The 25589-nt window shown below is 33.2% G+C and overlaps 4 protein-coding genes and 1 long non-coding RNA gene across 9 annotated transcripts; 4 read left to right on the top strand and 1 right to left on the bottom strand.

Moving 5' to 3' along the window:
* The first annotated feature begins 685 nt into the window (after nt 1-685).
* LOC145058877 (APETALA2-like protein 3) lies at nt 686-3057 on the top strand. 5 transcript variants are annotated; one of them, XM_079006752.1, is made up of 9 exons: nt 686-915; nt 1030-1586; nt 1726-1751; nt 1885-1915; nt 1998-2085; nt 2178-2323; nt 2390-2434; nt 2506-2603; nt 2676-3057. In XM_079006752.1, the coding sequence occupies exons 2-9, from the start codon at nt 1087-1089 to the stop codon at nt 2810-2812; spliced, it is 1071 nt and encodes a 356-aa protein (XP_078862878.1). In that variant the 5' UTR covers nt 686-915; nt 1030-1086; the 3' UTR covers nt 2813-3057. The 5 variants fall into 5 exon arrangements, with proteins under 5 accessions (XP_078862878.1, XP_078862880.1, XP_078862877.1 ...); XM_079006754.1 differs by having other exon boundaries at nt 1005-1586; XM_079006751.1 differs by having other exon boundaries at nt 686-920.
* A 4651-nt stretch (nt 3058-7708) lies between these two features.
* On the top strand, nt 7709-9534 carry LOC145059695 (nuclear transcription factor Y subunit B-1-like). Its single transcript, XM_079007503.1, has 6 exons — nt 7709-7864; nt 8009-8229; nt 8339-8495; nt 8578-8583; nt 8687-8785; nt 9136-9534. The coding sequence occupies exons 2-6, from the start codon at nt 8024-8026 to the stop codon at nt 9178-9180; spliced, it is 513 nt and encodes a 170-aa protein (XP_078863629.1). The 5' UTR covers nt 7709-7864; nt 8009-8023; the 3' UTR covers nt 9181-9534.
* A 2148-nt stretch (nt 9535-11682) lies between these two features.
* Nucleotides 11683-12333, top strand: LOC145059007 (uncharacterized). Its single transcript, XR_013686597.1, has 3 exons — nt 11683-11801; nt 11894-12022; nt 12133-12333. It is a non-coding gene; the product is annotated as an uncharacterized LOC145059007 (long non-coding RNA).
* Nucleotides 12334-14528: 2195 nt separating this feature from the next.
* Nucleotides 14529-15937, top strand: LOC145058028 (nuclear transcription factor Y subunit B-1-like). The gene is made up of 5 exons (XM_079005949.1): nt 14529-14635; nt 14732-15009; nt 15154-15292; nt 15398-15591; nt 15780-15937. Exons 2-4 carry the CDS (start codon nt 14747-14749, stop codon nt 15500-15502), a joined length of 507 nt encoding a protein of 168 aa, XP_078862075.1. The 5' UTR covers nt 14529-14635; nt 14732-14746; the 3' UTR covers nt 15503-15591; nt 15780-15937.
* Nucleotides 15938-16503: 566 nt separating this feature from the next.
* MCM8 (minichromosome maintenance 8) lies at nt 16504-20950 on the bottom strand. The gene is made up of 16 exons (XM_079005948.1): nt 20651-20950; nt 20115-20255; nt 19911-20028; nt 19592-19814; nt 19345-19508; nt 19009-19257; nt 18834-18929; nt 18612-18764; nt 18250-18320; nt 18028-18146; nt 17826-17955; nt 17539-17738; nt 17260-17434; nt 17013-17183; nt 16817-16930; nt 16504-16712 (listed from the first exon to the last, which is right to left on the bottom strand). The coding sequence occupies exons 1-16, from the start codon at nt 20831-20833 to the stop codon at nt 16671-16673; spliced, it is 2349 nt and encodes a 782-aa protein (XP_078862074.1). The 5' UTR covers nt 20834-20950; the 3' UTR covers nt 16504-16670.
* Between the last annotated feature and the right edge of the window lie 4639 nt (nt 20951-25589).

Here is a 25589-nt window from a genome sequence, read left to right as displayed (position 1 = left end):
ACACAGACTACGAAATCATGCATCCGCCTCTGAGTGCGGTATGTGGTAAACACCGCACCGACCCCCCAAACAAAAGTGTGGTATGCATACCGCGTGTTACAACTTTACCGCATGGAAAAAAAAAAGCTCATCCTTTAAATGTAGTACTTTGTGCATAAAAATATGTATTGTGGCACCATTTTTGTAGGATAAGAGAAAAAATGAAATGATAATACAAAAGTGTGATATGTATGATATGACACCTACCAGCCTTAAGGTAGAGAAAATTTATTCGGATCACACACTTGCAACAATTAACAATTCAACAATCACTATGACATCAATTTTTATCTCTACTCTTGTTTCACAGAAATCTACTTTGCGAAGTTACATAAAACAATTGTTTTCAATCATTGCAGAAGCGTTCTTCCATAAATATCAATGTTTTCACACAATGTGAAATACATTTTTATCATTGCAAAAGTGTTTTTTCTTTGTTTGAGAGTGTTCTTCTAGTGTGAAATACATTTAACAACCATATTTCCATTAATATATAACGTTTAAATATCTTTATATGAACATATGCGACACAAACATTTGAAGAAATAAAGGGACCACGTTTTTATGTTCTTCCTTCTCTAATGTATGATTTAACCCTATATAACTAAATGCAATGTTTCCAAAATTCAATCCCAAACAATATAAATTCCACGCGCCACGCGCCACCGGTAGTGGGTTGTCTTCCTCCTTCACACATACACACACACACACGTCCCATCGTCCCTACAATTTAACGACTCCATTTCTCTTTGCTTTTTCTTTCATTCGCTATCAACACACGAATCGCACCTCTAAAGTTGTTCTCTCTCTAAAAATAAAGGCAGACAACATTTAACAGCATTGTTTGCTTCATCTGTCGTCTTTCCACTTTCTCCGGTGAAGTATAAGCCATATTCTCTCTGAATTTCATATTGTGTTAAAATTTGTATGCACATGTTTCGACTATAACTTAATTTACTATATAGATTTCTGATTGTTTGGAGCTATCAGATTGTTCGGAGTGACGAATTTATTGAAGCTGAATTCTGTGGACCGAGGAGGATCAAAATGATGTTAGACCTCAATCTGAATCTTCATCAGAGCAATTTAATGTCGGAGTACGTGGCTGAAGGCGGGAATCAGTTTCTGAAGGTCCACGGAGGCAACGGGAGCGGAGTTCAATTGGAATACTCCGGTGTCACCTCGAATTCTTTCGTCGTCAATGTGGAGACAGCAAGCAACGCCGGAGGAGACGACGAGAACACGTATCTGTGCTCGAATGTCGAGTATGCCTTTGACATCCTTAAATCGAGTACTCTAGAAGACGATGAGAACGTTAGGTCGGGGATTGTCGTAACCAAGCAGCTGTTCCCGGAGGTTGGTGGAGATGGCGATGTAAGGCGGCACAGTGCGGTGGATGAAAGAGAATTCATTGTACGGCAACACCATTATCAACAGCAGGATTTCCTGCAAATGAAGAAGAACAGGAGAGGACCTAGGTCTCGGAGTTCTCAATATCGCGGTGTTACGTTTTATCGAAGAACAGGAAGATGGGAATCGCACATTTGGTTAGTTATCGATTACAATTTTAATCTCCAAATGTTTAACTGAGCAGATATCTTCTGCTCCAGATAATAAATTGAAAATGTTTGATCATACATGGCATTCTTACATAATTTTGATCTTTCACTACTTTGATTTCTGTAGGGATTGCGGGAAACAAGTTTATTTAGGTAAGTAATTTTGAGCACTATTTACCATTTGGCATTTGATTCTCTTTGTTCTTTCTATTTCAATTTGGATCTGTTTCCATCGGTCCCTGATTTGATTGTTCTATCGGGAAATTCTCTGTACTTGATTTTGTAGGTGGATTTGACACAGCACATGCTGCTGCAAGGTAAATAATTCTCTAATGGCATCACCTTTTAATTTTTAAAGCATCACTATTCATTAGTATATGAAATTGATCTTCATTACAGGGCATACGATCAAGCTGCTATTAGATTCAGAGGATTAAACGCTGATATCAATTTCAACGTAAACGATTACCATGAACATCTTAAACAGGTTCAACTAACCTATCAACAAATCTTCGATCATATTCATACTGAATCGCTGTCGTATACAACGAATTTAACGAATCAAATTACGTTTTGTAGATCAAAAACTTAACAAAAGAAGAATTCGTTCATGTTCTTCGTCGTCAAAGCACTGGATTCTCCAGAGGAAGCTCAAAGTACAGAGGAGTTACCCTGCACAAATGTGGTCGATGGGAAGCTCGAATGGGACAATTTCTCGGAAAAAAGTAAGAACAACATGAACTTCAATCAGTAAAATCGGTTCGATTTTCATCACAATTTACATTTTTTAGGTACATCTACCTTGGATTATTCGACACTGAAATCGAAGCTGCAAGGTTCGATCAAATCCCAATCTTCTTTCTCCCTTTTTCAATTCTCTTATTCTAAATTCCGTTGAAATAATCAGGGCTTACGATAAAGCTGCTATAAAATCCAACGGAAGAGAAGCAGTAACCAACTTTGAACCTAGCTCATATGAAGATGAAGATGAGATCAACAATGGTGGTAAAGACGAAATAATACTAATTAATTCATCAAAATTCAAAATTCATGATGATTTTTATTAATTTGTAACAGGCAACAGTGAAGAATCAATGGATTTGAATCTGGGAATTGCTCCCCCTAGTTACACTGCTGCTGCAGCATCATCAGGATTCTTAGTTCAACATGTACAGGAATGTAGGAGTGGAAAAGGTGAAGGTACAAGTATGTAGTAGGTAGTGAAAAGTCGAAATTACCCATGGATAGATAGATAGTGATGATGATGATGAATAGTAAAAGGACGAGATGAGAATTGAGATGTTACTATTTGACTGTTTGTCCTGGTTTTTCCCCAAAGGGTACAAGTACAACATCACTGTGGAGTTTCCAAAACATGAAAATATACATATGAAATGATGGGATTGTTTTTGGATTATATGGGGAATGAAATGAAAAGGCCTTTGAATTGTACCTTGTATTTCTGCATGTAGCACACAGTGTGTATACAGACTGACACTCGAAACACACATTCTAAAGCAGTTTGTCACCTTTTTATTAAAAACTATACCACCTTTTACTACCTTTTTCGCTCTCATAAAAATTTAAAATATATATATATTTTTTAAATTAAGTTTTTTCAAAGAGTGTTATTATTAACATTTTAACCATTATAAATCAAAATGACCTTGTAAAACAACATAAGTTTGAAACTTTTTTTTCTTTGGTTACCATTGTGAGTCTTAGACCTATTATGGAATGTTAAAATAGTCATAATAAAAAAAATTGTTAAAAATTATTGGCTTTAATGATAGTTTTTTATTCATAGTGAACACTTTGAAAAAAAATTCAATTCGACTAAAGCTATTTTGATTTGATTTTTTTTTCTATTGTAAACCACTTTAATATGCTAAAAATATCACAATGGTCGACATATATAATTTTTCTTTTTTGTCAAACTTGATGGTTTTGATGAATCATTTTGATTCATAATGATTAAACCACAAAAAATAATCAAAATATAGTGAGTTTTCTTGTATAGAAAAGCTACAATAAAATTACATTTTACATTTCATATAAATCTATTTTATATGTACAAACATGGTTCTAGGTTTCATCATACATTACCATTTTAAAGAAACGATTTGTGTTAAATCAAAACAAGAGATGTGTCAATACTTATAACGCATCCAAGTTTGATAAGATCATATATAGGAATGAGCATGTTAAGGGATTAGACTACAAGATTAGATGCTCTAATAGTGCCACCTAATATAATTTTAGAAGGTTCAATAATATTTGACAAAAATAGTTGGTAGGTGAAATGTGAAAAAGAGAAATTAAATATCCTTCTATTTTTTGTTCCTACAAATCCTCCTACCCAATTAAATAGTGATATGTGTAACATTTAATGTTTATTTAATGAAATTTTAATATACAAATATGACATATGTCATTATTTAATTGGATAGGAGGATTTGTAGGAACAAAAGTAGGAGAATATTTAATTTCTCATGTGAAAATTATAACTTTTATTTTGGAGCTGGAAATTATAGTGTTATTATGTGTTAGGATTGACCCATGTACCTACAGTGTAGAATTTGACTCCTTAACAATTAGTCTTCAATCAATGATGCTAAAAACTTCTCTCTAAAAGCTATTTGAAGTAATTTTCTCAGTAGACATCTATAATACATATCATGAATCCCTTTCTAGTGGTGGGATGGTATCCCACCACTAGTGTACATGGTCACTAACCATGAATGTGAACATCATTCCAGGTGTTTGTGGTGGCTACTGCTAGTGGTGGGATATTTTTGTGGTCAATTACGGTGGGGAACACTAACCACAACACTTATTTTACGTTTGGGATTGCTTTTAAAACAACTTCTCATTTTTAACTTTTTTGAAAAGTTAAAAAATGGTCAAAAGATGTTTGGCTAATGAAAAAATATTTTAAAATAACTTTTGTGTAGAAGGAAAAGTTGGTTTTTCAAAAGTCACAAATTCTATATTTTTGTAACTTGTGGGATTTTGTAAACTGAAAAGTTGGTTTTTACCCTAAAAACAAATATAAACACATTTTAAAAATTCTTTTGGAAAAAGTCGTTGGTCAAAAAATCTTTTTGCAAAAAGGACTTTTAACCTGAAAAAAAATCTTTTTACAAAAATGACTTTTAACCTTAAAAAAATAATCCCAAAACATCCCTTAATCATCTTTATTTTCTCTCTATTTCTCTTTACCTCTCTCTACCTCTATCTATATTTTAATTAATTAAAAAAATTAATAGTAAAAAGAATAAGAAAGATATAACGGTGGGTATCTCATAGGTTTAATGGTTGGATTAAATGATAAGGTGTCACTAACCGCTATAATGGTTAGTAGTAGATATTACAGATGATCCTATGAGTATTTGTTTTAAAATAAAAGTTTTAAGTTCATTTTTTCAAACAAAAATTTTCTTTAATTTCTTTTTTAAAGTTAAATATTTTGGGCACTCAAAAACTCTTTGGCAAACACATCAACAATAATAAAAATAATAAAGTCACAAAATAGTGATATCTAGTTTTTTACATCTCATTTAGATGAATATTTCTTCCATACATACGTCGCCACTTCAAAAAATGTCAAGTTTATATTATATGGGGATAAAAACAAATTGATTTTCATGATGTATCCGATCAAAAATTAAATTTAATATAACAACATCAAATATCTGCCCAACATATTAGTTAAATGTCATAAATTATAAATATATAACAATCATCCATATGATATAAGTATGATATATAACGTCTTTCTTTTGAAAGTTCATGCTTGATCTTAAAGCAAAATGTAGAAGATGACTTGAAAAAAAAAATCAAACGGTTTCTAAGCATGCAACCTAAATGACAATATGATATATCTAGAAAAATATTAAATGTGGCACCAGATAAGAACGCAAAAAAAACTTGATTTAGATTAAAATATTGTCATTTTACATATACCTATCCAAATAATAAACTCATGCTACGATGAATTTAATGAAACATGGTTACAAAAGAAAATGAAGGATAGCAGTAGCACTCTGGCAGACTCCTAAAGAAATAAATGAAGTCATTTTGGTTACAATCACATCACCATATGTCGACCCTTTCTCGTTTGTCTTTTCTCACAGTTAACAATATCTAAACATGGAAACCTGTAAAGGTATGTTTACACAATGGACATATCAATATAGCTTGATTCTTTTTGTGTCTGATAATTATTGATCTAGACAAATAAATTGGTTATCCATGTCAATAATGATAACTTGTTTACTTCTCTTGTTTGTGAGGCTGAGGCTGCTATTTGAGTATTTTCATAAACGATATAATTGAATTAAAAAATATATTGCAAATAAAACAATAGTAAATTCAAAACTTTAAACGATAATATAAGTATATAATGGGAGTATGATAAGTCTGGATTGACGTAGGAGTGTTTGACAAACTAGCTAGTAATTGAAAGTTAGAAGTTGTAACTTTTATTTATAAAGAAGTGTTTGTTAAAATTAGTGGTTAATTTTTAAGTGTGTAAAGTTAGTTAGAAGACTAAGCTCCCAAAAGCTTTATTTAACATCAATATTTTATGGAAAAATAATAATATTTATGTGGTAGAAATTTATAAAAACCATAGTTATGTGGGAGAGCTTATAATTTTTTTTTTTTTTTTTGTGTTTTTTTATAAAAAAATGCCTAACATATTTATGGCCAATTTTGGCCTTACGAAATTGAACACCCACGATGAAATGGCCAAAATGGTTTATTAGAGTCTACTATGGAGTAGAAATTGTTGGTTTTCTTTCAAAATTTTTTATATTTTACAGAAAACTACAAATTTAGTCTATTCGTATGTCCTGTTTTTTTTTAAATGGTCCCTACGATTTTAAAATTGCAAATTTCATCATTTTCATTAGTTTCGTTGTAGTCCCTTCCCTAATTGAAATGATTAACTTTTTCTCTTGGTATTTTTTTTATACTTTTTTATTTAGTTTAAAGTTTTATAAAATAAAAAAGAGAAAGTTACACAAATGGTCCCTATGGTTTATGGTAATTTGTGCATTTGGTCCCTAATTTATTTTTTTAACTTGGAAGATCCCTATTGTTTGTTTTTGTTGCGTGTTTAGTCCCTGTTTTATCTAAAAAGACTATTTTTGCCATTGATTTTTTAATTTATTTAAATAAACACCTCCAACCACACCCCCCTCACCTTAGCTTACCTACCTTACCATTTTTTTCTATTTAAATAATAGTTTTTTATAAGGTAAGACAGGGACTAAGCGCGTAACAAAAACAAATAGTAGGGACCAAACGCGTAACAAAAACAAACAGTAGGGATCTTCCAAGTTAAAAAAATAATTTAGGGACTAAACACGCAAATTACCCTAAACCACAGGGACCATTCGTGTAATTTACTCAATAAAAAATGATAGAACCCAGATTGTTGAACGAAAGATTCAATGAAGACAAGTTTAGTTGCTTCAACAATCTCAAAATATGCCATGAAAAGTTGTTACTATAAAGATCAAGATCCCTAATACCTCTCAAATCTTTCATCATGATAGGTAACAAACCTTGAAAGGAATTGACTTGTAGTTCAAGGTACTCTAGGCTAGTGTAGCTTCCACTCGCATCTGGTATTTTGCTCAATCAAATCATGATAGACAAAGCTTCATTAAGCTTTTGACTTTTTGAGCTTTCCAAAATCTTGTGGAATCAATCCAGTTAAATGATTTTGAGCACCATTCGGCCAAAATACATTTGATTTTTTTGGGTTTGATTTATGAATCTATGAATCAAAAATCAAAATCAAAAACTGATCATCGATTTCTCCAACCATTTGCATTTTTATTTTCATCCTCCAATTTGGATTCATCATTATTGTCGTACATATCCCAAGAAACCTTTGCTAAATGCTAAGTGCATCATTAATGTTACAAAATAGGTTCATGTCATTTTTCTGAATAGACGAAGGTTGAGTTGGACCATTGTCGTTAACTAAGGGAATTCTCTTAAAAGATGGTTGTTGGCCATGTGTAATGTCATAGTATTGGCAACGTCCAAGCACATAAACGGCGTCGTAACGAATGTTAAAAAGACTAGTACAAAAGACAAGACCACGAGTACCACGTGGTCACATCTCATTGATCACACCCCTTCACCAGAGAACACACCATCAACGACAACCAAACCAACGGTGTTGATACAACTTACAAGGGACCTTCTCTTCTCGCGCCTAAAATTTACGAAATTTTCTCCCTTAATCGGTAAGTTCTCAATTTCCATTCCACAATTTCAATTGTATGTAGTTAAACCCTCGTATTTTCTACATTCATAGGGATTCATTTCATGAAAGAGCTGCGAATCTTGCTGTTTTGTTGAGAAACGTTGTTATGATTTTGTATTTTTAGGGTTTTCGTACTGGAATGGCGGAAGGTCCGTCGAGTCCAGGCGAGAGTGGGGATCTGAGCCCGAGGTCGTCGAACGTGCGGGAGCAGGACAGGTTTTTGCCGATTGCGAATATCAGTCGGATTATGAAAAAGGGTTTACCGGCTAACGGGAAGACTGCTAAGGATGCTAAAGAAACTGTTCAGGAATGTGTTTCTGAGTTCATCAGCTTTATCACTAGCGAGTAAGTATATCAATTTGTAAATTGTAATTGAACTTTTTCTCTCTGTGTTAATTTCATTTTCATGAACACGAACAAAACAAGTATAGTCTAATGGCTGTTTAATGTTTAGGGCAAGTGACAAGTGTCTAAAGGAAAAGAGGAAAACCATTAATGGTGATGATCTGTTATGGGCAATGGCCACACTAGGGTTTGAAGATTACATTGAGCCACTCAAGGCATACCTAATTAGATACAGAGAGGTAATGTTTTGTTTCTTTACAAGCTGTTCGGAGATTTGATGTAAAGTAACTATTACTAATCAGTTGATGTTTGCACTTGTTTCCATTCTTGATTGGATTGCTGTGGCAGATTGAGGTTAGTTAAGCTTTGTTGTTTGATTTTCACATAAAGCAACGTTGATTAATTTAATTATCTGTTCATAAGATGATTGATTCGTTTGAAATGAATCCTGCTGAAGGGTGACACCAAGGGATCTGGTAGAAAAGAAGGGGTGCAGCTGCAGCCTGAGCATGATGAAGGTTTTTATTCACAGGGTCTGAGTTATGGTGACTCACAGGTATTTCATCTCTTTCTGTCTTTCACTCTCTCTCCTTAAGCATCAAAACTCACAAAGAAGAGATTAAGGATATGTTCAACAACGAGGTTTTGAGAATTTTAGAAGCTTTTAGCTTTTAACTTTAAAAACTCGAATTAAATAAAAAGCTAAACTCATAATCCAATATTTCATTTACACCTCTTAAAACCTTACAACTACGGTTGACAAACACTTCTTCACAAATAAAAGCTACAGCTTCCAGCTATCAGCTACCAGCTACCAGTTGTTACCTTGGTTACATTGTATTGAATTCACTAAGCATTTGGGTGAAATTGGAAGCTAACTTAAATTTGTTGACTGAAATTTGGCAGCAACAGGGTCAACACTTGATGGTCCCAATGCAAGGGACAGAGTAGTAGTAGTAATATATATATATATATATATATATATATATATATATATATATATATATATATATATATATATATATATATATATATATATATATATAATGAGGTGTTTCCAAAGTTAGGCTTCTTAGTATTTGTTATATCAAGTTAAAAAGACTTGAAATTTAGGACTTGTATTTGGATATGAGAAAAGAGGAATTTTAAATCCAATCTTTGGATTTTGTAATACATATCATATTTTATTAGAATTAATTTACATGAAATTAAATTTTAAAAAAGGCAAATTTTGAGGAAAAAAACAACTAAATGTAAGCCTAGTGCCATTGATGAAAGACAAAAACTCTTTTATTTGTCACATAATCTTTGTAGTAATGTGGTTATTTTGTACATCATTATAATTCAATACCAAGATATTGACTTTAATGACCACACACAAAAATAAAAAAATTGTATATGATTATCTGATTATTGAAATACGATTATAACATAAAGTTATTTTGAAAATAATTTTATCAGAATTTTCAAACCTGTGTCTCACTTTTTGAACTCATTTAGATTTCCAAAAATCTACTTTTTATAGGTTTACTCGATCGTTATCTACGAACTCATTGCACCAACAATATCTAATGATATTCTGATTAAATACTTTTGCTGAAAATTGTGGATTTGTTCTTAAGAACTCTATTATATCATGTTAATTTACTTTTCCATTTTGTAAACATTTTTTTTACTAATTTATAGTAAAGTATAGTTTTACTCCTTGAGATATGCACATTTTTACAGGTTTTGTCCTAATTTTGAAAATTTGATACCAAACATCCTTACGGTTTCTAAATCCACCCGTTGTGGTCCCTTCAACCGTTATCATGTGTATGACTCCGTTAAATGCATATGAAATAAAAAGTTAATACCAAACATCCTTAAACAATGGTAAATAGTGTTTTTCAACGGTTGTGAAAATTAAAGAAAATGTTTTAGACTAGTGGTGAAAATTAAAAAATATTCTGATATTATCCATTATTTTCAGCAAACACAAAACAAAAAGACAAAGTTTGAACTTTACTCAAAATCCTATGGCAAAAGTTTGTTTAGGAGCTTGTAAATTGGATGTGTATAATGCAAGTCGTATATGTATAAAACCACAGGTACAACCCAAGATTTCATGGCATCTAGCTGCTATTTCTTCACAACTAAATGTGATTTCTTCTGAAAAAACACATCTCGATTTTTTTTGCTAATAACCAATATAAACATATCCTAAATGTATAAAAACATGATTATAACATAAATTAACTAAATAAATTACAAAGTTTTCTGATAAATATTAATCTTGAGCCATGGAGATAGTTTTTTAAAGTTAAAAGTGTAAAAATGAAAGTAATTTTCTGATTTTGGGATTTATGTAAAATGGGCCTAGTTCGTAGCCCATTATAGCGAGATACAATTGGAAATGGGAAGTAAATTGATTCTTCCAAGGTACAACATCTTAGCACCTATCATACAAAGTTATTAAAACATATATTTGAAGTAGATTAATCAATTTATTAAGTGGAAATAGACGAGCTTAAAAACCTACCAACTGTTTTCTGAAAAATTCTGATTTTTTTTACTATTTAATGAAAAATCATTAAAAAAAATTGTTAGATTTATAATCTTCTCAAAAACAAATATTCATTTGGAATAATAGTAGAAACTAGAAAGTGACTAGAAACACAAGAGTAGCACAGTGGCAGAAACACACCAAACCAAACCAACGGTGTTGATAGTTGATACTACTTGCAACGAACCTTCTCGCGCCCAAATTTACGAATTTTTCTCCTTCGATCGGTAAGTCATCAATTTCACTCCAAATTGACGAAATTTTCCCTTGTAATCTGTGCCTTTATACAAGGGATTAATTTGATTTTGATGAGAAAGTTGTATTTTAGCCTAGGGTTTTGGGTCTGGAATGGCGGAAGAAGGTCCGTGGAGTTCAGACGAGAGTTGGAGTGGGGATCTGAGCCCTCGGTCGCCGTCATCGAACGTTCTGGGGCTTGATCAGGACTTGTTCATGCACCCTGCGAGTATACTTCGGATCATAAGGAAGGGGAAGGTGTTGCCTGCTGATGCGAAGATTGCTAAGGATACTATACAGACTTATCAGGAATGTGTTTCTCTGTTCATCAGCTTTATCACCAGCGAGTACGTATATATATATATATATATATATATATATATATATATATATATATATATATATATATATATATATATATATATATAATCCCTTCTCTTTGTTTTCCTTTTCACCAACACAAACACAAACAAACAAGTATTATATGGAAAAATGTTCAGGGCGAGTGACAATTGCAGAAAGGACGAGAGGCGAAGCCTTACTGGTGATGATCTGCTAGAGGCAATGGAGACACTAGGGTTTGAAGATTATGTTAAGCCACTTGAGGCATACCTAGAAAAATACAGAGAGGTAATGTTTCTTTCTTTGGATTTGATCATGCATTTGTGAATATGATATGAATTATATGATGATAACTTCTTACTAATGAGTATGAGTTGATGTTTCTACTTCTTTTTTTTTTTTTTTTCCATTCCTGATTGGATCAAAATCTTAAACCCTGTGGCAGATTGAGGTTAGTAAAGTTTTTTTTTGTTCACAGTAAATTAAGTAACATTTTTTTTTGTTATAAGATGATTGAATTGATTTGTATGAATCCTGTTAAAGGATGAGCTCTTAAGATCTTTAAAAGATCACGATGAATCTGTTAGAAAGGAAGGGGTACAACTGCAGCCTGATCAAGATAACACACAATAAAAGTCAAAATCAAAGTCAAAGTCAAAATCACAGTCACAGGTAGTCTCTCTAATTCTCAAGGTTTTGTTTTTGTTATCCATAACTGTAGAAATTTAGATAATATATTTGGTTAAAACTTAATATATTTTTTTATTACTGAAATTTGGCAGCAGCAAGGCACAGATTAGCAGCTAGCTTTTTGGATGACATTATTTTTAATCTCAAGTGTCTGTGTGTGTGTGTGTTGTTAAGCTATATGTATTTGTTTGTAGAGTATATATAATTATATGTAAATGTAATATGATGAGGTTTTTCATTTTATGTTTTGGCAACTTAAAAAAGCTTGGAATTTAAAGCATGTGTTTGGGTGATTTTAAAGGAATTGGAATTCTTGGGGTCTAACAAAGGTTTTCTGAAAACCTTTGATCAAAGGTATTTTGCTGAATTTTGTTTAGGATTAAATTTCCTATGTTTTTACAACCAAACGTGGGAATTTGTTGAAAAAAAAAAAACTTTTCAGCCAAAAAAAAAAAACATTTTCAGCCAAAAAAAAAAAACACACATTTCAACCAATTTAAACCAATAATTCAACCAATTTAAACCAATAATTCAACGTTTTAATAACATTGTAAGTTGTAACATTCTGTTTTAAGGTCGAATTAATATTTTAGTCAAGTATAAAAAAAATTAAATAATAGATTCTAAACGTTTTAATAACATTGTTGATAAATAAACAATATGAACTTTGAGTAAAGAAATATCGAAGGAGAGACCAAAACTATCAATTTAGCAAACTAGAATGTTTATCATGGCTTAGTAAAGATTAAATTGTTACGAGTAGGAAATTATGGGGCAAATGAGTGAATAATATAAGTTCCATTAAAGTACTAGTTAAATGGTGTTCATTTTAGAAAATACAAAAGTTGACAGTCTAAAGTGCAAGTAATTAAGTTTGAGTATAGTGTTATCTCCATTGTGGAGAGTCACGATCCAAAGAGAAAGGAGGTTGTCATTGACGATTTCTAGACTTTCATGGAGATTTGGAGTAAAGAGATTGAATGAGGAACTAGGGTTTGAAGAGAAGAATTCCTCAAAGAGCTTGGAAGGTGAAAACCCTCCATTTTCCTTGCTAAAAAACTCGATCTAGGATTTAGGTCTATATCCAAATTTGAAAATTAGATCCTAATATGATGTTAATTGTTGAATATGGTGTTAGTTGTTTCATTTGAACTCCTAAACTCTATGGAATCAAATCATAATTGGTTGTTGTGGATTTTGGTGAGGATTTGGGAGACTTGAAGCTCTATCTATGGTGGAATTTTGAGTAATGTAGCTGGAATGGTTTTGGTAATTAAAAAAACTTGGTTCCAATGATTCAACAGTGAATCTCAAGTTATATAATCATAAAATCCATGTGATTCACTAATTAGATTCGTAAGTTAAGTATGAGAGCTTAATATAGGGTGTTAATGACAACTAATGAGATTATGATTATGATTCCAATGTTGGATTCAAGATTAGTTGGAATTATCAATTCATTGAAAAACTAGATCATGTGAACGGTTAGATTAGGAAGAATGAGATGATGAAAATGGATTTGGAATCTAATTGGAAATGAATGATTGTAAACAAGCTTTGAGTTGCATAAACTTTAGAATCACTTATTACAACCCATGAATCCAATGGAATTTGACATCCCAAAGCTTATTAGGACAATTAAGAAGTATAATAAGATTTTGTTACTTGTTTAGAAATGTCTTTGATGATATTGAAAACCATTAAGAGCTTATCGGTGGATATGAGTGTTGGATGCCTCATGAGCTTCCATATAGGTCTTGTGAATTAAGTCGAAATTATGAAATTTTGGATTTTTAATACTAAATAAGTTAAGATGTGCAAAAGTACCTAAAAAGTGCTTAAATTGACATATGAAATGATTAGGGGCCTTTGGAACAAGTGCAAGGATCAATTGTACAAAATTGTATTTTTAGGCTATGTAGCTAAAGTTATACCATTGTGTAATATCCTTCAAAAACATTACATGACAGTGTAACTAACTGTGAGATTTTCTAAAAACTTCCTAACTTGGCATTGTCTCACTTGCTTTGCATCTAATGGCTTCCATTAACAAAATATATGTGTATAAGGAATATAAGATGAAATCACGCTATTATTCATTAGGTATTCTCAATGACTAACTTATATTTTTACATGTATTCAAGTGACAGGCATTGGACATTTAGAAGGTCACGATTGTTGTGTGGTTGCTTGAAATGTTGTTTTGATAATTTGATTCAATAACCATCTCTGAAATACTTCCAAACTGGTAATCTTTTGTGAACAATGACTATGAGTCCATATTTCCACAAATGTTATTTTGAATTTCAATAAAACCTTTTGAAAACTATTTAAATCAATATAAAAAATGGTGTTTCAATTTGGTATTCGAACATGAGTTTAAGTAATACACACATGAAAATATAATAATTTTTTTAATTTTATGGTTTTTTTTATTAAAATAAGTAATACTAATTTGGAAATGCACTTACAAAACTCTATGTAAAATATTAGTAAGATACAACCAAACCAAACCAAGCTAACGGTGTTGATAGTTACATAACTACATAAGGGACCTTCTCGCGCCCAAATTTACGAAAATTTCTCCCTCAATCGGTAAGTCAACAAGTTAACTTCAAATCGACGAAATTTTCTCTTGTAATCTGTGCCTTATACAAGCGATTTTGATGAGAAAGTTGTATTTTGGGCTAGGGTTTGGCGTCTGGAATGGCGGAAGAAGCTCCGTCGAGTCCAGGCGGTTCCGGCGGGAGCGGGAGCCACGAGAAAGGAGGTGCGGGTGGGGATCGGAGCCCTCGGTCGCCGTCGTCGAACGTTCTGGGGCTGGACGAGGACTTGTTCTTGCCGATTGCGAATGTCCGTCGGATCATAAAGAAGGGGAAGGTGTTACCCGTTGATGCGAAGATTGCGAAGGATGCTAAACAGACTTATCTCGAGTGTGTTTCTGTGTTCATCAGCTTTATCACCAGCGAGTACGTATATATATATATATATATATATATATATATATATATATATATATATATATATATATATATATATATATATATATATCACTTCTCTTGTTTTCATTTTCATCAACACAAACACAAATAATAAGTATATGGAATGTTTAGGGCAAGTGACAAGTGTCGAAAGGACAAGAGGCAAACCCTTAATGGTGATGATCTGATATGGGCAATGAACAGACTAGGGTTTCAAGATTATGTTAATCCACTTAAGGCATACCTTAACAAATACAGACAAGTAACTCAGGTAATGTTTCTTTAGCTTTCATGGATTTAATTCATCACTTCTTCTTACTAATGACTTAATGAGTTGATGTTTCTACTTGTTTCCATTCCTGATTGGATGTGGCAGATTGAGGTTAGTAAAGTTTTCATCACACATCAATTAATTATCATTTTAGTATTATATAAGAATAAGATGATTGAATTGATTTGTATGAATCCTGATAAAGGGTGAGTACCTAAGATCTATAAAAGATCATGATGTACGATCTGTTAGAAAAGACGCTGCAACCTGATCAAGATAACACAGTTACAATCACACAGGTACACTCTCTCTAATTTCACTTTTCTTGGAAAAGTGTTCATAAAAAAGAGTAGAGTTTTTTTTTCAGTTTCAGTAGAAAATTTGGTTAAAAAAAACAAGTAATTTGTTCATCTAATGATTCAATCTCAAAAATCTTGCCAAAATTGTAATAAGTAAGCTAACTTTTTTGTTTAATGAAACTTGGCAGCTGCAAGGCACAGAATAGCAGCCAGCTTTTTGGATGACATTCTTTTTGTCTCGTTCTCGAGTTTGTTTGTTGTTAAGCTATGTGTTATATGTATTTGCTTGTACTGTAGAGTATATATAATTATATGTAATATAATGAGGTTTTTCATTTATACTTAAGATATTTATAGCATGTAATATCAATGAGAAAACACATGGTGTATAGCAATCTCTAATTTAGTTAAAAACTGGTGATAGTAAGCGAATTGTATTATTTTAAAATTTCAAAGACATGACCAAAATCTAAAGAACAAAACTGAAAACGCAAGAAAATGCTTCTTTTAACTGAATTCTAACAAAAGATTAAAGAAAGATACTAAAAGTGAAGAGCGTTATAAGGTATCTTTGAGTTGAAAAAACAATGATGATAAAGATTTTGTATTTAATGGACGAGAGAAATTTTTGGAAACGTTTAGTGCAAATCAAGGATTTATGGAAAGATAAATTAAATATGCTCCTGCTTTTTGTTCCAAAAAGACCAATTTCAAACTTGTTAGCCATTTTGAAAAAATGATAAAATGGGGTTATTTTCTTATTTAATTAAGGAGTAAAGTGCATATTTGCATTCTTCTTTGGATTAGGTCTCCACCTTTTTTTATATTAATTTTTTTTCTTTGCAAAAAAACACCAATATGGAGGTTAGTGTGGTTTTGGTCCCTATTTAAACTAAAATGACTAATTTACCATTTTGATACATTTTATACAATTTTCATTTAATCTAATATTTGTTTGCAATTTACATAGATGCTAAGTGAGACTTGATTAAAAAAAAAGTTGTCTACAAAATATTGTTGCTTATTTTATGGCGAAGCACAATAAAATGACTAGTTTACCATTTTAGGTCATTTCCATTTCACCTTGACAATTGACTCCGTGAATAGGACGATGATACCACCTGAAAGACAGAAATATAAAATATCGGATAGGTGCTTATTTTATGGTGTTACACAATTAAATAGTGTTGTTATGTTATCCATTAATCTTATAATAATAATTTACCTGATATGTTTTTGGCCCCTTTTTAGTTACAAACCCAGCAGTGTTTATAATCTCTACAAGCCTGTCAAAATTTTCCTCACTTATCCCAATCTTTTTAGCCAAATTGAACATTTCCTGTAAAATAAATAATAACAATATTATTATTTATAATTTATCCAAACAACACAACACTTTATCCTAAAAAACATATATATACTTTTTCAGAGAAACAATCTTTCTGTTCTTTCTCTGATTGCTTGTTCAGTGCACTTAACAACCGCTTTGCTTCCTTCTGACAACTCATCCCACCACTCCTACCAAAATCAACAACTCCATGCTCATCAACATACTTATCAAACAATGATTCCTTCATTATTTCAACAACATCCTACACCAAGTACAAACAAATCTCAACATAAAATCCACGTTTTACGTTTATAATTTCATATAAATTTAAAATTAACCAGAGCATCTTCAACAGTTATTTCTTCTCGCAATTCAACCCTAGCGCGAGCTTGTGCCAACCGTACTAAACTTTCCAACTGTCTCGCTGTAATCGGCGTCCCATCAGCAGACGTGTTACGGTCTCTTAGTTTTAAATAAAACTGTTGTAAAATTTTAGCTGCCGGTTTCGACATCCTGATACCACAATACCAAAAAATGTTTGTATTTTAGTTTCTGAGCGACACAGGGCTGAATCTCAGTAGATCGTGACAGCAAGACCACTCTGCCACTTACAATACCTTGGAAACACATAAGTTCTTGCGTAAGCGATATATTTACGGAGAAGAGGACTTGGTAACGGAACAAAATCAATGTCTTTTCTTGAATCAAGCCTTAACCTTGAAACAAGTGAACCACTCGTTTCGCCAATACTTTGAGATGATGAAACACTTGTAAGTTTGTTCATAGTTTGTGAATGATCACCATTTGCTACATGTAACTACAAGAAAGAACAAAAAAAATGAATATAATGTTTTTTTTTATATGTATAAAGAAATAAAGGGATTGACCGATTGAGTTGACTTACAGACATGATGTGTTCAGAAACTCGTTTGTCATGTAACTCATCGGGTTTATCAAGCAAAATGAAGACCAAATCAAATCGTGACAGCAAAGCGGAATTTATTTTCAAGTTCTCGTTCACTGTTTTCGCACGGCTGTAACCAAAAATAGCAATCAACTTTGAAAAATAAATAAAAATAAAAAATTATTTAAAAATATTTGGGTACTTGTAATGTCCACCAACTGGATTTGCTGCTGCTAAAACAGTTGTTTGAGCTGATAAACTTGCTACAAGTCCTGCTTTTGCAACAGAGACACATTGTTGCTCCATTGCTTCCAATAAAGCCTGGTCGTTATAAATTTATAATATTATAATAAATAAATAAAACTTTTTTTTGGGGGGTATGTGATGTTGATATTGAAATTAATAAATAAATAAATAAACCAACTTGGTGTTCTGCTGTCATTTTATCAAATTCATCGATACAACACAATCCCCTGTCTGCAAGTACCATTGCACCTATTGAAAAAAAAAAGCAAAATACTTTAGATGTGTGATTTTAATTAGTTAAACATCTTCCAAACACTAAAGAAAAAAGAGAAAGTAAGTTACATTTTTAGTCCCTGGGTATAGAGGATTCTTTCAATTTTGGTCCTTATTCCAAGTTAAATGATTATATTTTTGGGACCAAATTTGCAAAACCAGTTATACTCAGGGACCAAAACTGAAAAAATCAATTATTCTTAGGGACCAAAATGGTAAATTACTCGGAAAAAAGAAAAAAAAAAAAAAAAAAAAAAAAAAACTTACCAGCTTCAAAAGCATAATCACCAGTCATTGAATCTTTGACCACAGCAACAGTGAGGCCAGCATTTGTTGTGGCATTCCCACAAACATAAATGCCACGTGGTGAAACTGAAGCTGCTGCTTGCAGGAGTTGACTTTTCCCAAGTCCAGGGTCACCTAATATTTCTAAAATTAGACTTTTTCTTTTTTTTTTTAAACATTCTATTTATTTTATAAACTTCATACCAACAATTATGACATGAATGTCTCCTCTAACAGGAACCTTATTCTGATCCATTGAATTCTTCCTTACACCTCCAAACAATGCCAATGTAATTCCAGCTGTTGAAACAAAATAGAGGAAGTTACACATTTGGTCCCTGAGTATAGCTGATTATTGCAATTTTGGTCCTTTATGTACCTTTAACAAGTTCATGTCCATAGATGGAGGGGCAAATTGATTGAAGTATTTGACGAAACACATCTGATCCATGCTCTAAAGAAAACTTACAAACAAATTCCAAATCCCTTTGACTAAAAGAATATAAATCCAACAAGTCTGTAGCTTTAGCCACTGATTCTGTTTCTTCAGATTGTGACTTTGAGTTTTTAACTGATACTCCTTCTAGATACAAGTAATATAACCCCTGATTCCTCCCTTTTGATTTTCCTAATTCATTTTCATCCAACAATCAAGATTCAAGAATAAGAAAAGTAATATCATGTGAAGAAAAGTAAATTATTATAGTATTATTACCTCCTCCTATATCCATGTAATTATTAATCACCCTTATAATACCAGTCACAGTTACAACATCTCCAGGGATACACATGTCCACAAGATCTTCAACCAATTCACATTCCACTGTTCTAGGCACTCGACCTTCTTCATGATGTTCAGATTTCAACAACTCTTGAATTCTAAAAGAAAAATTACAAATACATCATGTAAAGAGAGACATAAGATTATACAAAGATTCTGAAAAGTAAGAAAAGTATCTTACCTTATTTTCTGGAAGTCTATTGGTATTGCACTAGACCTAATCGGGTTAAAAATTCTGCTTTTGCATCCGTGTGTTCCACAGCTTGAAGGAGGTGAGAATTTTCCATCTGGGAAATCACGTGCAATGGTGCTTCCACATTTGGAACATGTGAAACTCATTTGTATCACTAATGGCTTCACAGTGCTGACTTTTACTACAGTGCCACGAACAGAAACAAGCCTTTCTGTAACACAATCATGGTGGAGTTTTACTAATTAGGTAAAAGATAGATTACAGTGTATCTGTGTATGTATAACAATGTTGTGAAAATGTTACATACCAATGTAAGCTGCTTTCAGGTTCTTTAAAGCAATCATGGAGTCAGGATGATTGTGTAGGCGGATGTTTACCTTTGCATTTTCATCCAACTCTTCATCGTTTGATTTGGAGTGAAGGGTCTGCTTTCAGTAGAAGTTGGTGATTAGGTTTAGAATCCATTAATGACATAAGAAGATGAAAGAAAATTAGAAAATGGTGTTTTTACCGTGTGTACTGCTGCACTCATGCATAGAAGAGCTTCTTTGGGGTTTCTTTCTAAAGCATCGTAGAATTCTTCAAGCATACATACCTTTCGGAAATGTTGGAAATCAAGTGGCAAAATGAACAAGATGTCTTCTTTCTTTACCTAGATGTTGTAAGTAAACTGTATCAGTATCAATTGAGTGGTTTTAAGTCCAATTGATGCAACTTCACATTATTTTGGACAGGAAATTTCAGTGTTTTGGTTATGATTCTGATTATCAAGTTCCAATTATGGCAAAGATCATGTACGCCTAAAAAACTATTCAAAAATTAACCCTGGTTTTGGTTTGCAATTTAACACGAGCATTGAAGGTTATGGGATTTAAATTGATGTTGCTGTAAGGTTTTTAATCTCCTCATAAACACTTAAACTTGTCAGCTTAAGTTTGCTCAGGCACTCCTCAATCACCAAAATCAAATCAATGGTAGATTTTCCCGTTTTCGTTCACATTTCGGTATATATGTATATATATAGAGAGAGAAAAACGGAGACCTGACCTGAGAGATGAAGTCTAATCCGTCAGCAGTGGAGAAAAATTGTTCGTGAAGCGTCTTCGTGAGTTGCATCTTGTTTTTCCCATCGGCATGTTTATAGTCGATTTGAGGGAAATATTTAGCCAAAATTTGTGAGATTTCGCCTCCATTGCTAGATATTTGCTTCCCGGAGCTCATCATTGTCATCGTCTCTCTGTCGGTGCAATAAATCTAGATAAACTAACGGGATTTGAGGGTTTTCTATCGCCGTCTCCTTCAACTTTTTCGTTTGATTTTGGCGGGAGGACCTGAGGAGGTCAGATGTTGGAAATTGGAAATGATCAATTTAAATTTTCTTCGATTATCGACCAATTTTAAAAAAAAATAAAGGGTTTATTTCACGAAAACTATTAGGGGTATATACAGTAAAGTCCCAATATTTTTATCGATTTGACAAGAAAATCCTAAATTTTATTTTTTTGACAGTAAAGTCCAAATTACCGGCAATTTTTGACACTTTTACCCTTTTTCCCCGGTTAGCCGGTAATTAGGACTTTTTTGTCAACAAAATAAAGTTTAGGACTTTCTTGTCAAATCGTCAATTGGGACTTTACTGTCAAAAAAATAAACTTTAGGACTTTTTTGTCAAATCGTTCAAAATATTGGGACTTTAGTGAATATATAATTTTTTTTGTTAGAAATTTAATGGTATGATACTCTTTAAGCATAAGAGTTATTGAAGCATTCTCTAATCAGCTAGATCCTATTGAAATCTTTTACGTTTGCTTCTTGTTAAATTGTTTTTTTAATCTCAACAAACCGACATTGAAAAAAATTAAGATAATCAAGAAAGAAAAGAAAGAACCAGGGTTATGTTGGCTTTTTGCAGTCTCAAAAATGGAGACATAAGAAACCGAAAAAAACGAAATTGCCCTTCTTTCCCTTCTCCACATTCACACCCTTTTGACTAGGCATGTGTTGTTTGTGTTTGTATAAAGCTAGGGCAATTTCAATTTTTTAGGTTTCTAATTTCTTCATTTTTGAGACTGCAAAAAGCCAACACAACCCTGGTTCTTTCTTTCTTTCTTGATTATCTCAATTTTTTCAATGTCGGTTTGTTGAGATTAAAAAACGATTTAACAAGAAGCAAACGTAAAAGATTTCAATAGGATCTAGCTGATTAGATAATGTTTCAATAACTCTTATGCTTAAAGAGTATCATACCATTAAATTTCTAACAAAAAAATTATATATTCACTAAAGTCCCAATATTTTGAACGATTTGACAAAAAAGTCCTAAAGTTTATTTTTTTGACAGTAAAGTCCTAATTGACGATTTGACAAGAAAGTCCTAAACTTTATTTTGTTGACAAAAAAGTCCTAATTACCGGCTAACCGGGGAAAAAGGGTAAAAGTGTCAAAAATTGCCGGTAATTTGGACTTTACTGTCAAAAAAATAAAGTTTAAGACTTTCTTGTCAAATTGATGAAAATATTAAGACTTTACTGTATATATCCCTTTGATATTTACAAGTTTGTTTTGTTTTAACCATAATTTTATTTTGTTTCTTATTTGTCATTATATTTTAGATATTTTAGAGACAAAATTGCAAAAATGGTCCCTATGGTATGTATTTTTTTGGGTTTTAGTCCAAACCACAACTTTTTTTGATTCGTGGTCATTTTGAGCTAATTTTGTTGCGTTTTTTGTCCCTCTGAATAGTGAAATGACTATAATACCCTTGGGTTATTTATCTTTCATTTTTCTTTCATTTCTTTTTAAATCTAATACTAATATATTTATTTTAATAATTAATAAATTAAGAAGGCTCTCTCTCTCTCTCTCTCTCTCTCTGTGTGTGTGTGTGTGTGTGTGTAAAGAAAAAAAACCCACCTCCAATCCTTGTTCTTCTTCTCCAACCCATATTGTTTCCATCTTTTATCTATGGCTGGTAAAAAAAGAATCAAGAACAGATGAAGGTGTGGTTCACAAAGAGGAAAATGAACAGTGGAACTCCCATCTTCTTCCTCTGATGAATCAGGTAACAGTAAGGAAAGGATCTGACTCGATTTGCAAAATGAAACTATGAGTGGAGGGGTGGATCTATGAGGGAGTTAGTTAGGGTTTTTTAACGGGGATTGAATCATGCTTCTCCTACTTCTTGCTTTCTTCCAAACCCTGCATAAGCAAAAGTTTTATCAAATGCAATGAATTAGAGGAGTAGATTTATGGTTGATTAAGGTTTAATGGAAATCAGAATCACGATCATCATTTCGAAATATTGAGGCTTCACTTATAAAGTTGGAATCATAATCTCAATTGCCATCATCTTCTTCCTCTGATGATTCATGTAGCAGTTAAGGGGATTTTGCTTTATTTTTTCAAAGATTATCTATGGCAGATTTTTTAGCAACTGAAATTATTAATGATGTCTTCATCAACACCATCCCGATCATTATGAATAACCACCACCGACCCATCATTTCTATGTTGCTTCCCTCTAGAAATTTGTTACAAATTACAAACTCGGATTTGAGTGATAGTGTAGTTGTAGATAAGCTTACCTGAAGAACTCAAGGGTCTTCATGAAAAATACTCGGGTAGTTGTAGATTGTTTAAATATCAAAAAGTTATAGCAGCAACAATGAACTTCAAGCCCGATTTGTTCCTTCCACTGTTTCCATCATGTTTATTTCACCTTTTTATATGTATATGAATTTATATTCTGGTTAATGATGATTTGGTTAAAGTTTCAGATAATATTATTGGTAAAGGAGGAAATTGTCAAGTGTATAGAGGTTTTCTCATGTGTGTGTGAGCGATTGTCGCCGGTGGTGGCGGAGGCTGAGATGAATTCTGGTGTTAATGGAGATGTGGGTTTTCTTGAAGAAGAAGAAGACCAGGTGTGTGTGTGTGTGTGAGAGAGAGAGAGAGAGGGAGACAGAGAGAGAGCTTTCATTTTTTAATTATTAAAATGAATAAATAATTATTAAAACTTAAAAAAAATGAATTTAGAAATAAAAAATAAATACCCAAGGGTATTAAAGTCATTTCAGTTTACCAAGGGACCACGTTTGCGATGAAACTAGCTCAAAATGACCATATAGCCAAAAAAAAGTCGGGGTTTGGACTAAAACCCCATAAAAATGCATACCACAGGGACCATTTTTGCAATTTTGTCTATTTTAGAAAACGTTTTATTTTCGAGTCCTTGACCGGTCACCAACATATTGTTATGACGTATCGGTTTTGTGTTTTTCACAGTTTGCATTTAGCCCCAATATTTACGTAAGTATTTGCATTTAACCCTACCATTTACGTATGAGTTTGCATTTAGCCAAAACATTTTTTTGTTCCCTTTTTTTCGTTATTTTTGTAACGACCCATTTTTTTTTTTTTGATATTATTTTAGAAAAACATTAATAATAAAAACATTGTCGAAATAAAAAGAAACATTGTTTGTTCACACCATAACACATTGCAACCACGTTCTCAAAAGCCAAACCGTACATCCTATCAAAATATCAGAGTACAATCCCAGTAAATCTCATAAATGCGGAAACCGAAGAATGTGTGTATGACGTGCCGCTACCGCGCCGGCTCCTTCCCCTTCGATGCAGAGATACCTGAAAACAAAACCGTAAACGTAAGCACAAAGCTTAGTGAGTTCCCCCAACGTACCGCATACCATACAAACACACAACACATATACTGTCAGGCTATTCTGGGGTGCCTGACTACCCGGTACGGCCATTCTGGGGTGCCGACCTACCCATACAGCCATTCTGGGGTGCCGTCTTACCCGTGTCAAGCCATTCTGGGGTGCTGACTACCCATCGGTCCTAACAACCGATCCTCGGGGACTATTTCACCTCTACTACTACTATCACATATAACATAACAAGCCAGCATGCATACATATCGTCACATACTGTCAGACGTATCTGGGGTGTCTGACTACCCTTCGGTCCGAACAATCAAACTCTACTACTATCACATACAGCATATCAAGCTATCATATAACATGTCAGGTACTAACGAACTTAGATGATATCACAAAGACAATCATCTATCATACAACTCCTACTGGTGGGTCGGCATTGAGGCCTTAGACCCACCGTTACTGGAAGGTAACTCACCTCAAAGTAGCTGCTGAACTGATCGGGAACCGACTGACTGCTGCTGCTCCGGGAGTCCTCCGGCTCAAGGGAAATGTTGAAATGACACAAGGATGGCTGATCTCCTTCTCCTCTTCTTGATCTACTCCTCTTACTCTTCAAAACCTTCAAGAACACACCAAGAACACCTCAAACTCTCAAGGAAACAAGGGAAAACGATGTAGGGGGAGTTCTGGGGGTGAATGGGGACGAGTTGGGACAGAATGAGAGTTTAAATAGGGTGCAAACCCTTGAAACTTAGGGTTTCATCCCGCAGCGGTGACTCGCCGAGTCCAGGATATGGACTCGTCGAGTCGCCTACTTAAAACGCGTCCTGAGTCTCGTCCCTACTCGGCGAGTCGGACCCTATGACTCGCCGAGTCTAAGGCTAAATTAGGGCAATGCTCAAATAAAATTCACATACCGGAAACCAGGTGCTACAAATCTCCCCCACTTATTTTAGACTTCGTCCTCGAAGTCTGCTGCCCGATCCTGAAACAGCTCGGGGTAGTGCTCCATCATCTCGTCTACCGGCTCCCAAGTCCACTCTGAACCCTTGCGGTGCCGCCATTGCACCTTCACTAGCTCCACCCTCTTGTTCCTTAAATCCTTCGACTTCCTGTCGAGGATTGCGACTGGGCGCTCGATGTAGTTCAGGCTATCATCAACCTGAATATCCTCCAAAGGTACTACTGCAGAATCGTCCACTAGGCACTTCCGCAACTGCGAAACATGGAAAGTGCTGTGGATCTGGCTAAGCTCGGCTGGCAGATCCAGCCTATATGCTACCTTGCCCACCCGGGCTA

The sequence above is a fragment of the Lactuca serriola genome, chromosome 6, assembly GCF_051521515.1.
Source record: "Lactuca serriola cultivar US96UC23 chromosome 6, Lser_US96UC23_V15, whole genome shotgun sequence".
Taxonomy (NCBI): Eukaryota; Viridiplantae; Streptophyta; class Magnoliopsida; order Asterales; family Asteraceae; genus Lactuca; species Lactuca serriola.
This window is presented reverse-complemented; position numbering and strand designations above follow the sequence as displayed.

Excerpts from the sequence above, each read along its gene's own strand:
- LOC145058877 (XM_079006752.1), top strand. The coding sequence starts at position 1,087 with ATGATGTTAGACCTCAATCTGAATCTTCATCAGAGCAATTTAATGTCG. Across the intron at positions 1,752-1,884 it reads CGGGAAACAAGTTTATTTAG|GTGGATTTGACACAGCACAT; the intron begins GTAAGTAATTTT and ends TTGATTTTGTAG. Across the intron at positions 1,916-1,997 it reads ACAGCACATGCTGCTGCAAG|GGCATACGATCAAGCTGCTA; the intron begins GTAAATAATTCT and ends TCTTCATTACAG.
- LOC145059695 (XM_079007503.1), top strand. The coding sequence starts at position 8,024 with ATGGCGGAAGGTCCGTCGAGTCCAGGCGAGAGTGGGGATCTGAGCCCG. Across the intron at positions 8,230-8,338 it reads ATCAGCTTTATCACTAGCGA|GGCAAGTGACAAGTGTCTAA; the intron begins GTAAGTATATCA and ends TTTAATGTTTAG. Across the intron at positions 8,786-9,135 it reads TGAGTTATGGTGACTCACAG|CAACAGGGTCAACACTTGAT; the intron begins GTATTTCATCTC and ends GAAATTTGGCAG.
- LOC145058028 (XM_079005949.1), top strand. The coding sequence starts at position 14,747 with ATGGCGGAAGAAGCTCCGTCGAGTCCAGGCGGTTCCGGCGGGAGCGGG. Across the intron at positions 15,010-15,153 it reads ATCAGCTTTATCACCAGCGA|GGCAAGTGACAAGTGTCGAA; the intron begins GTACGTATATAT and ends TGGAATGTTTAG. Across the intron at positions 15,293-15,397 it reads AATACAGACAAGTAACTCAG|ATTGAGGTTAGTAAAGTTTT; the intron begins GTAATGTTTCTT and ends TGGATGTGGCAG.
- MCM8 (XM_079005948.1), bottom strand. The coding sequence starts at position 20,833 with ATGACAATGATGAGCTCCGGGAAGCAAATATCTAGCAATGGAGGCGAA. Across the intron at positions 19,815-19,910 it reads CCTGAAAGCAGCTTACATTG|AAAGGCTTGTTTCTGTTCGT; the intron begins GTATGTAACATT and ends ATTGTGTTACAG. Across the intron at positions 18,321-18,611 it reads TGATTATGCTTTTGAAGCTG|GTGCAATGGTACTTGCAGAC; the intron begins GTAAGTTTTTTT and ends TTTTTTCAATAG.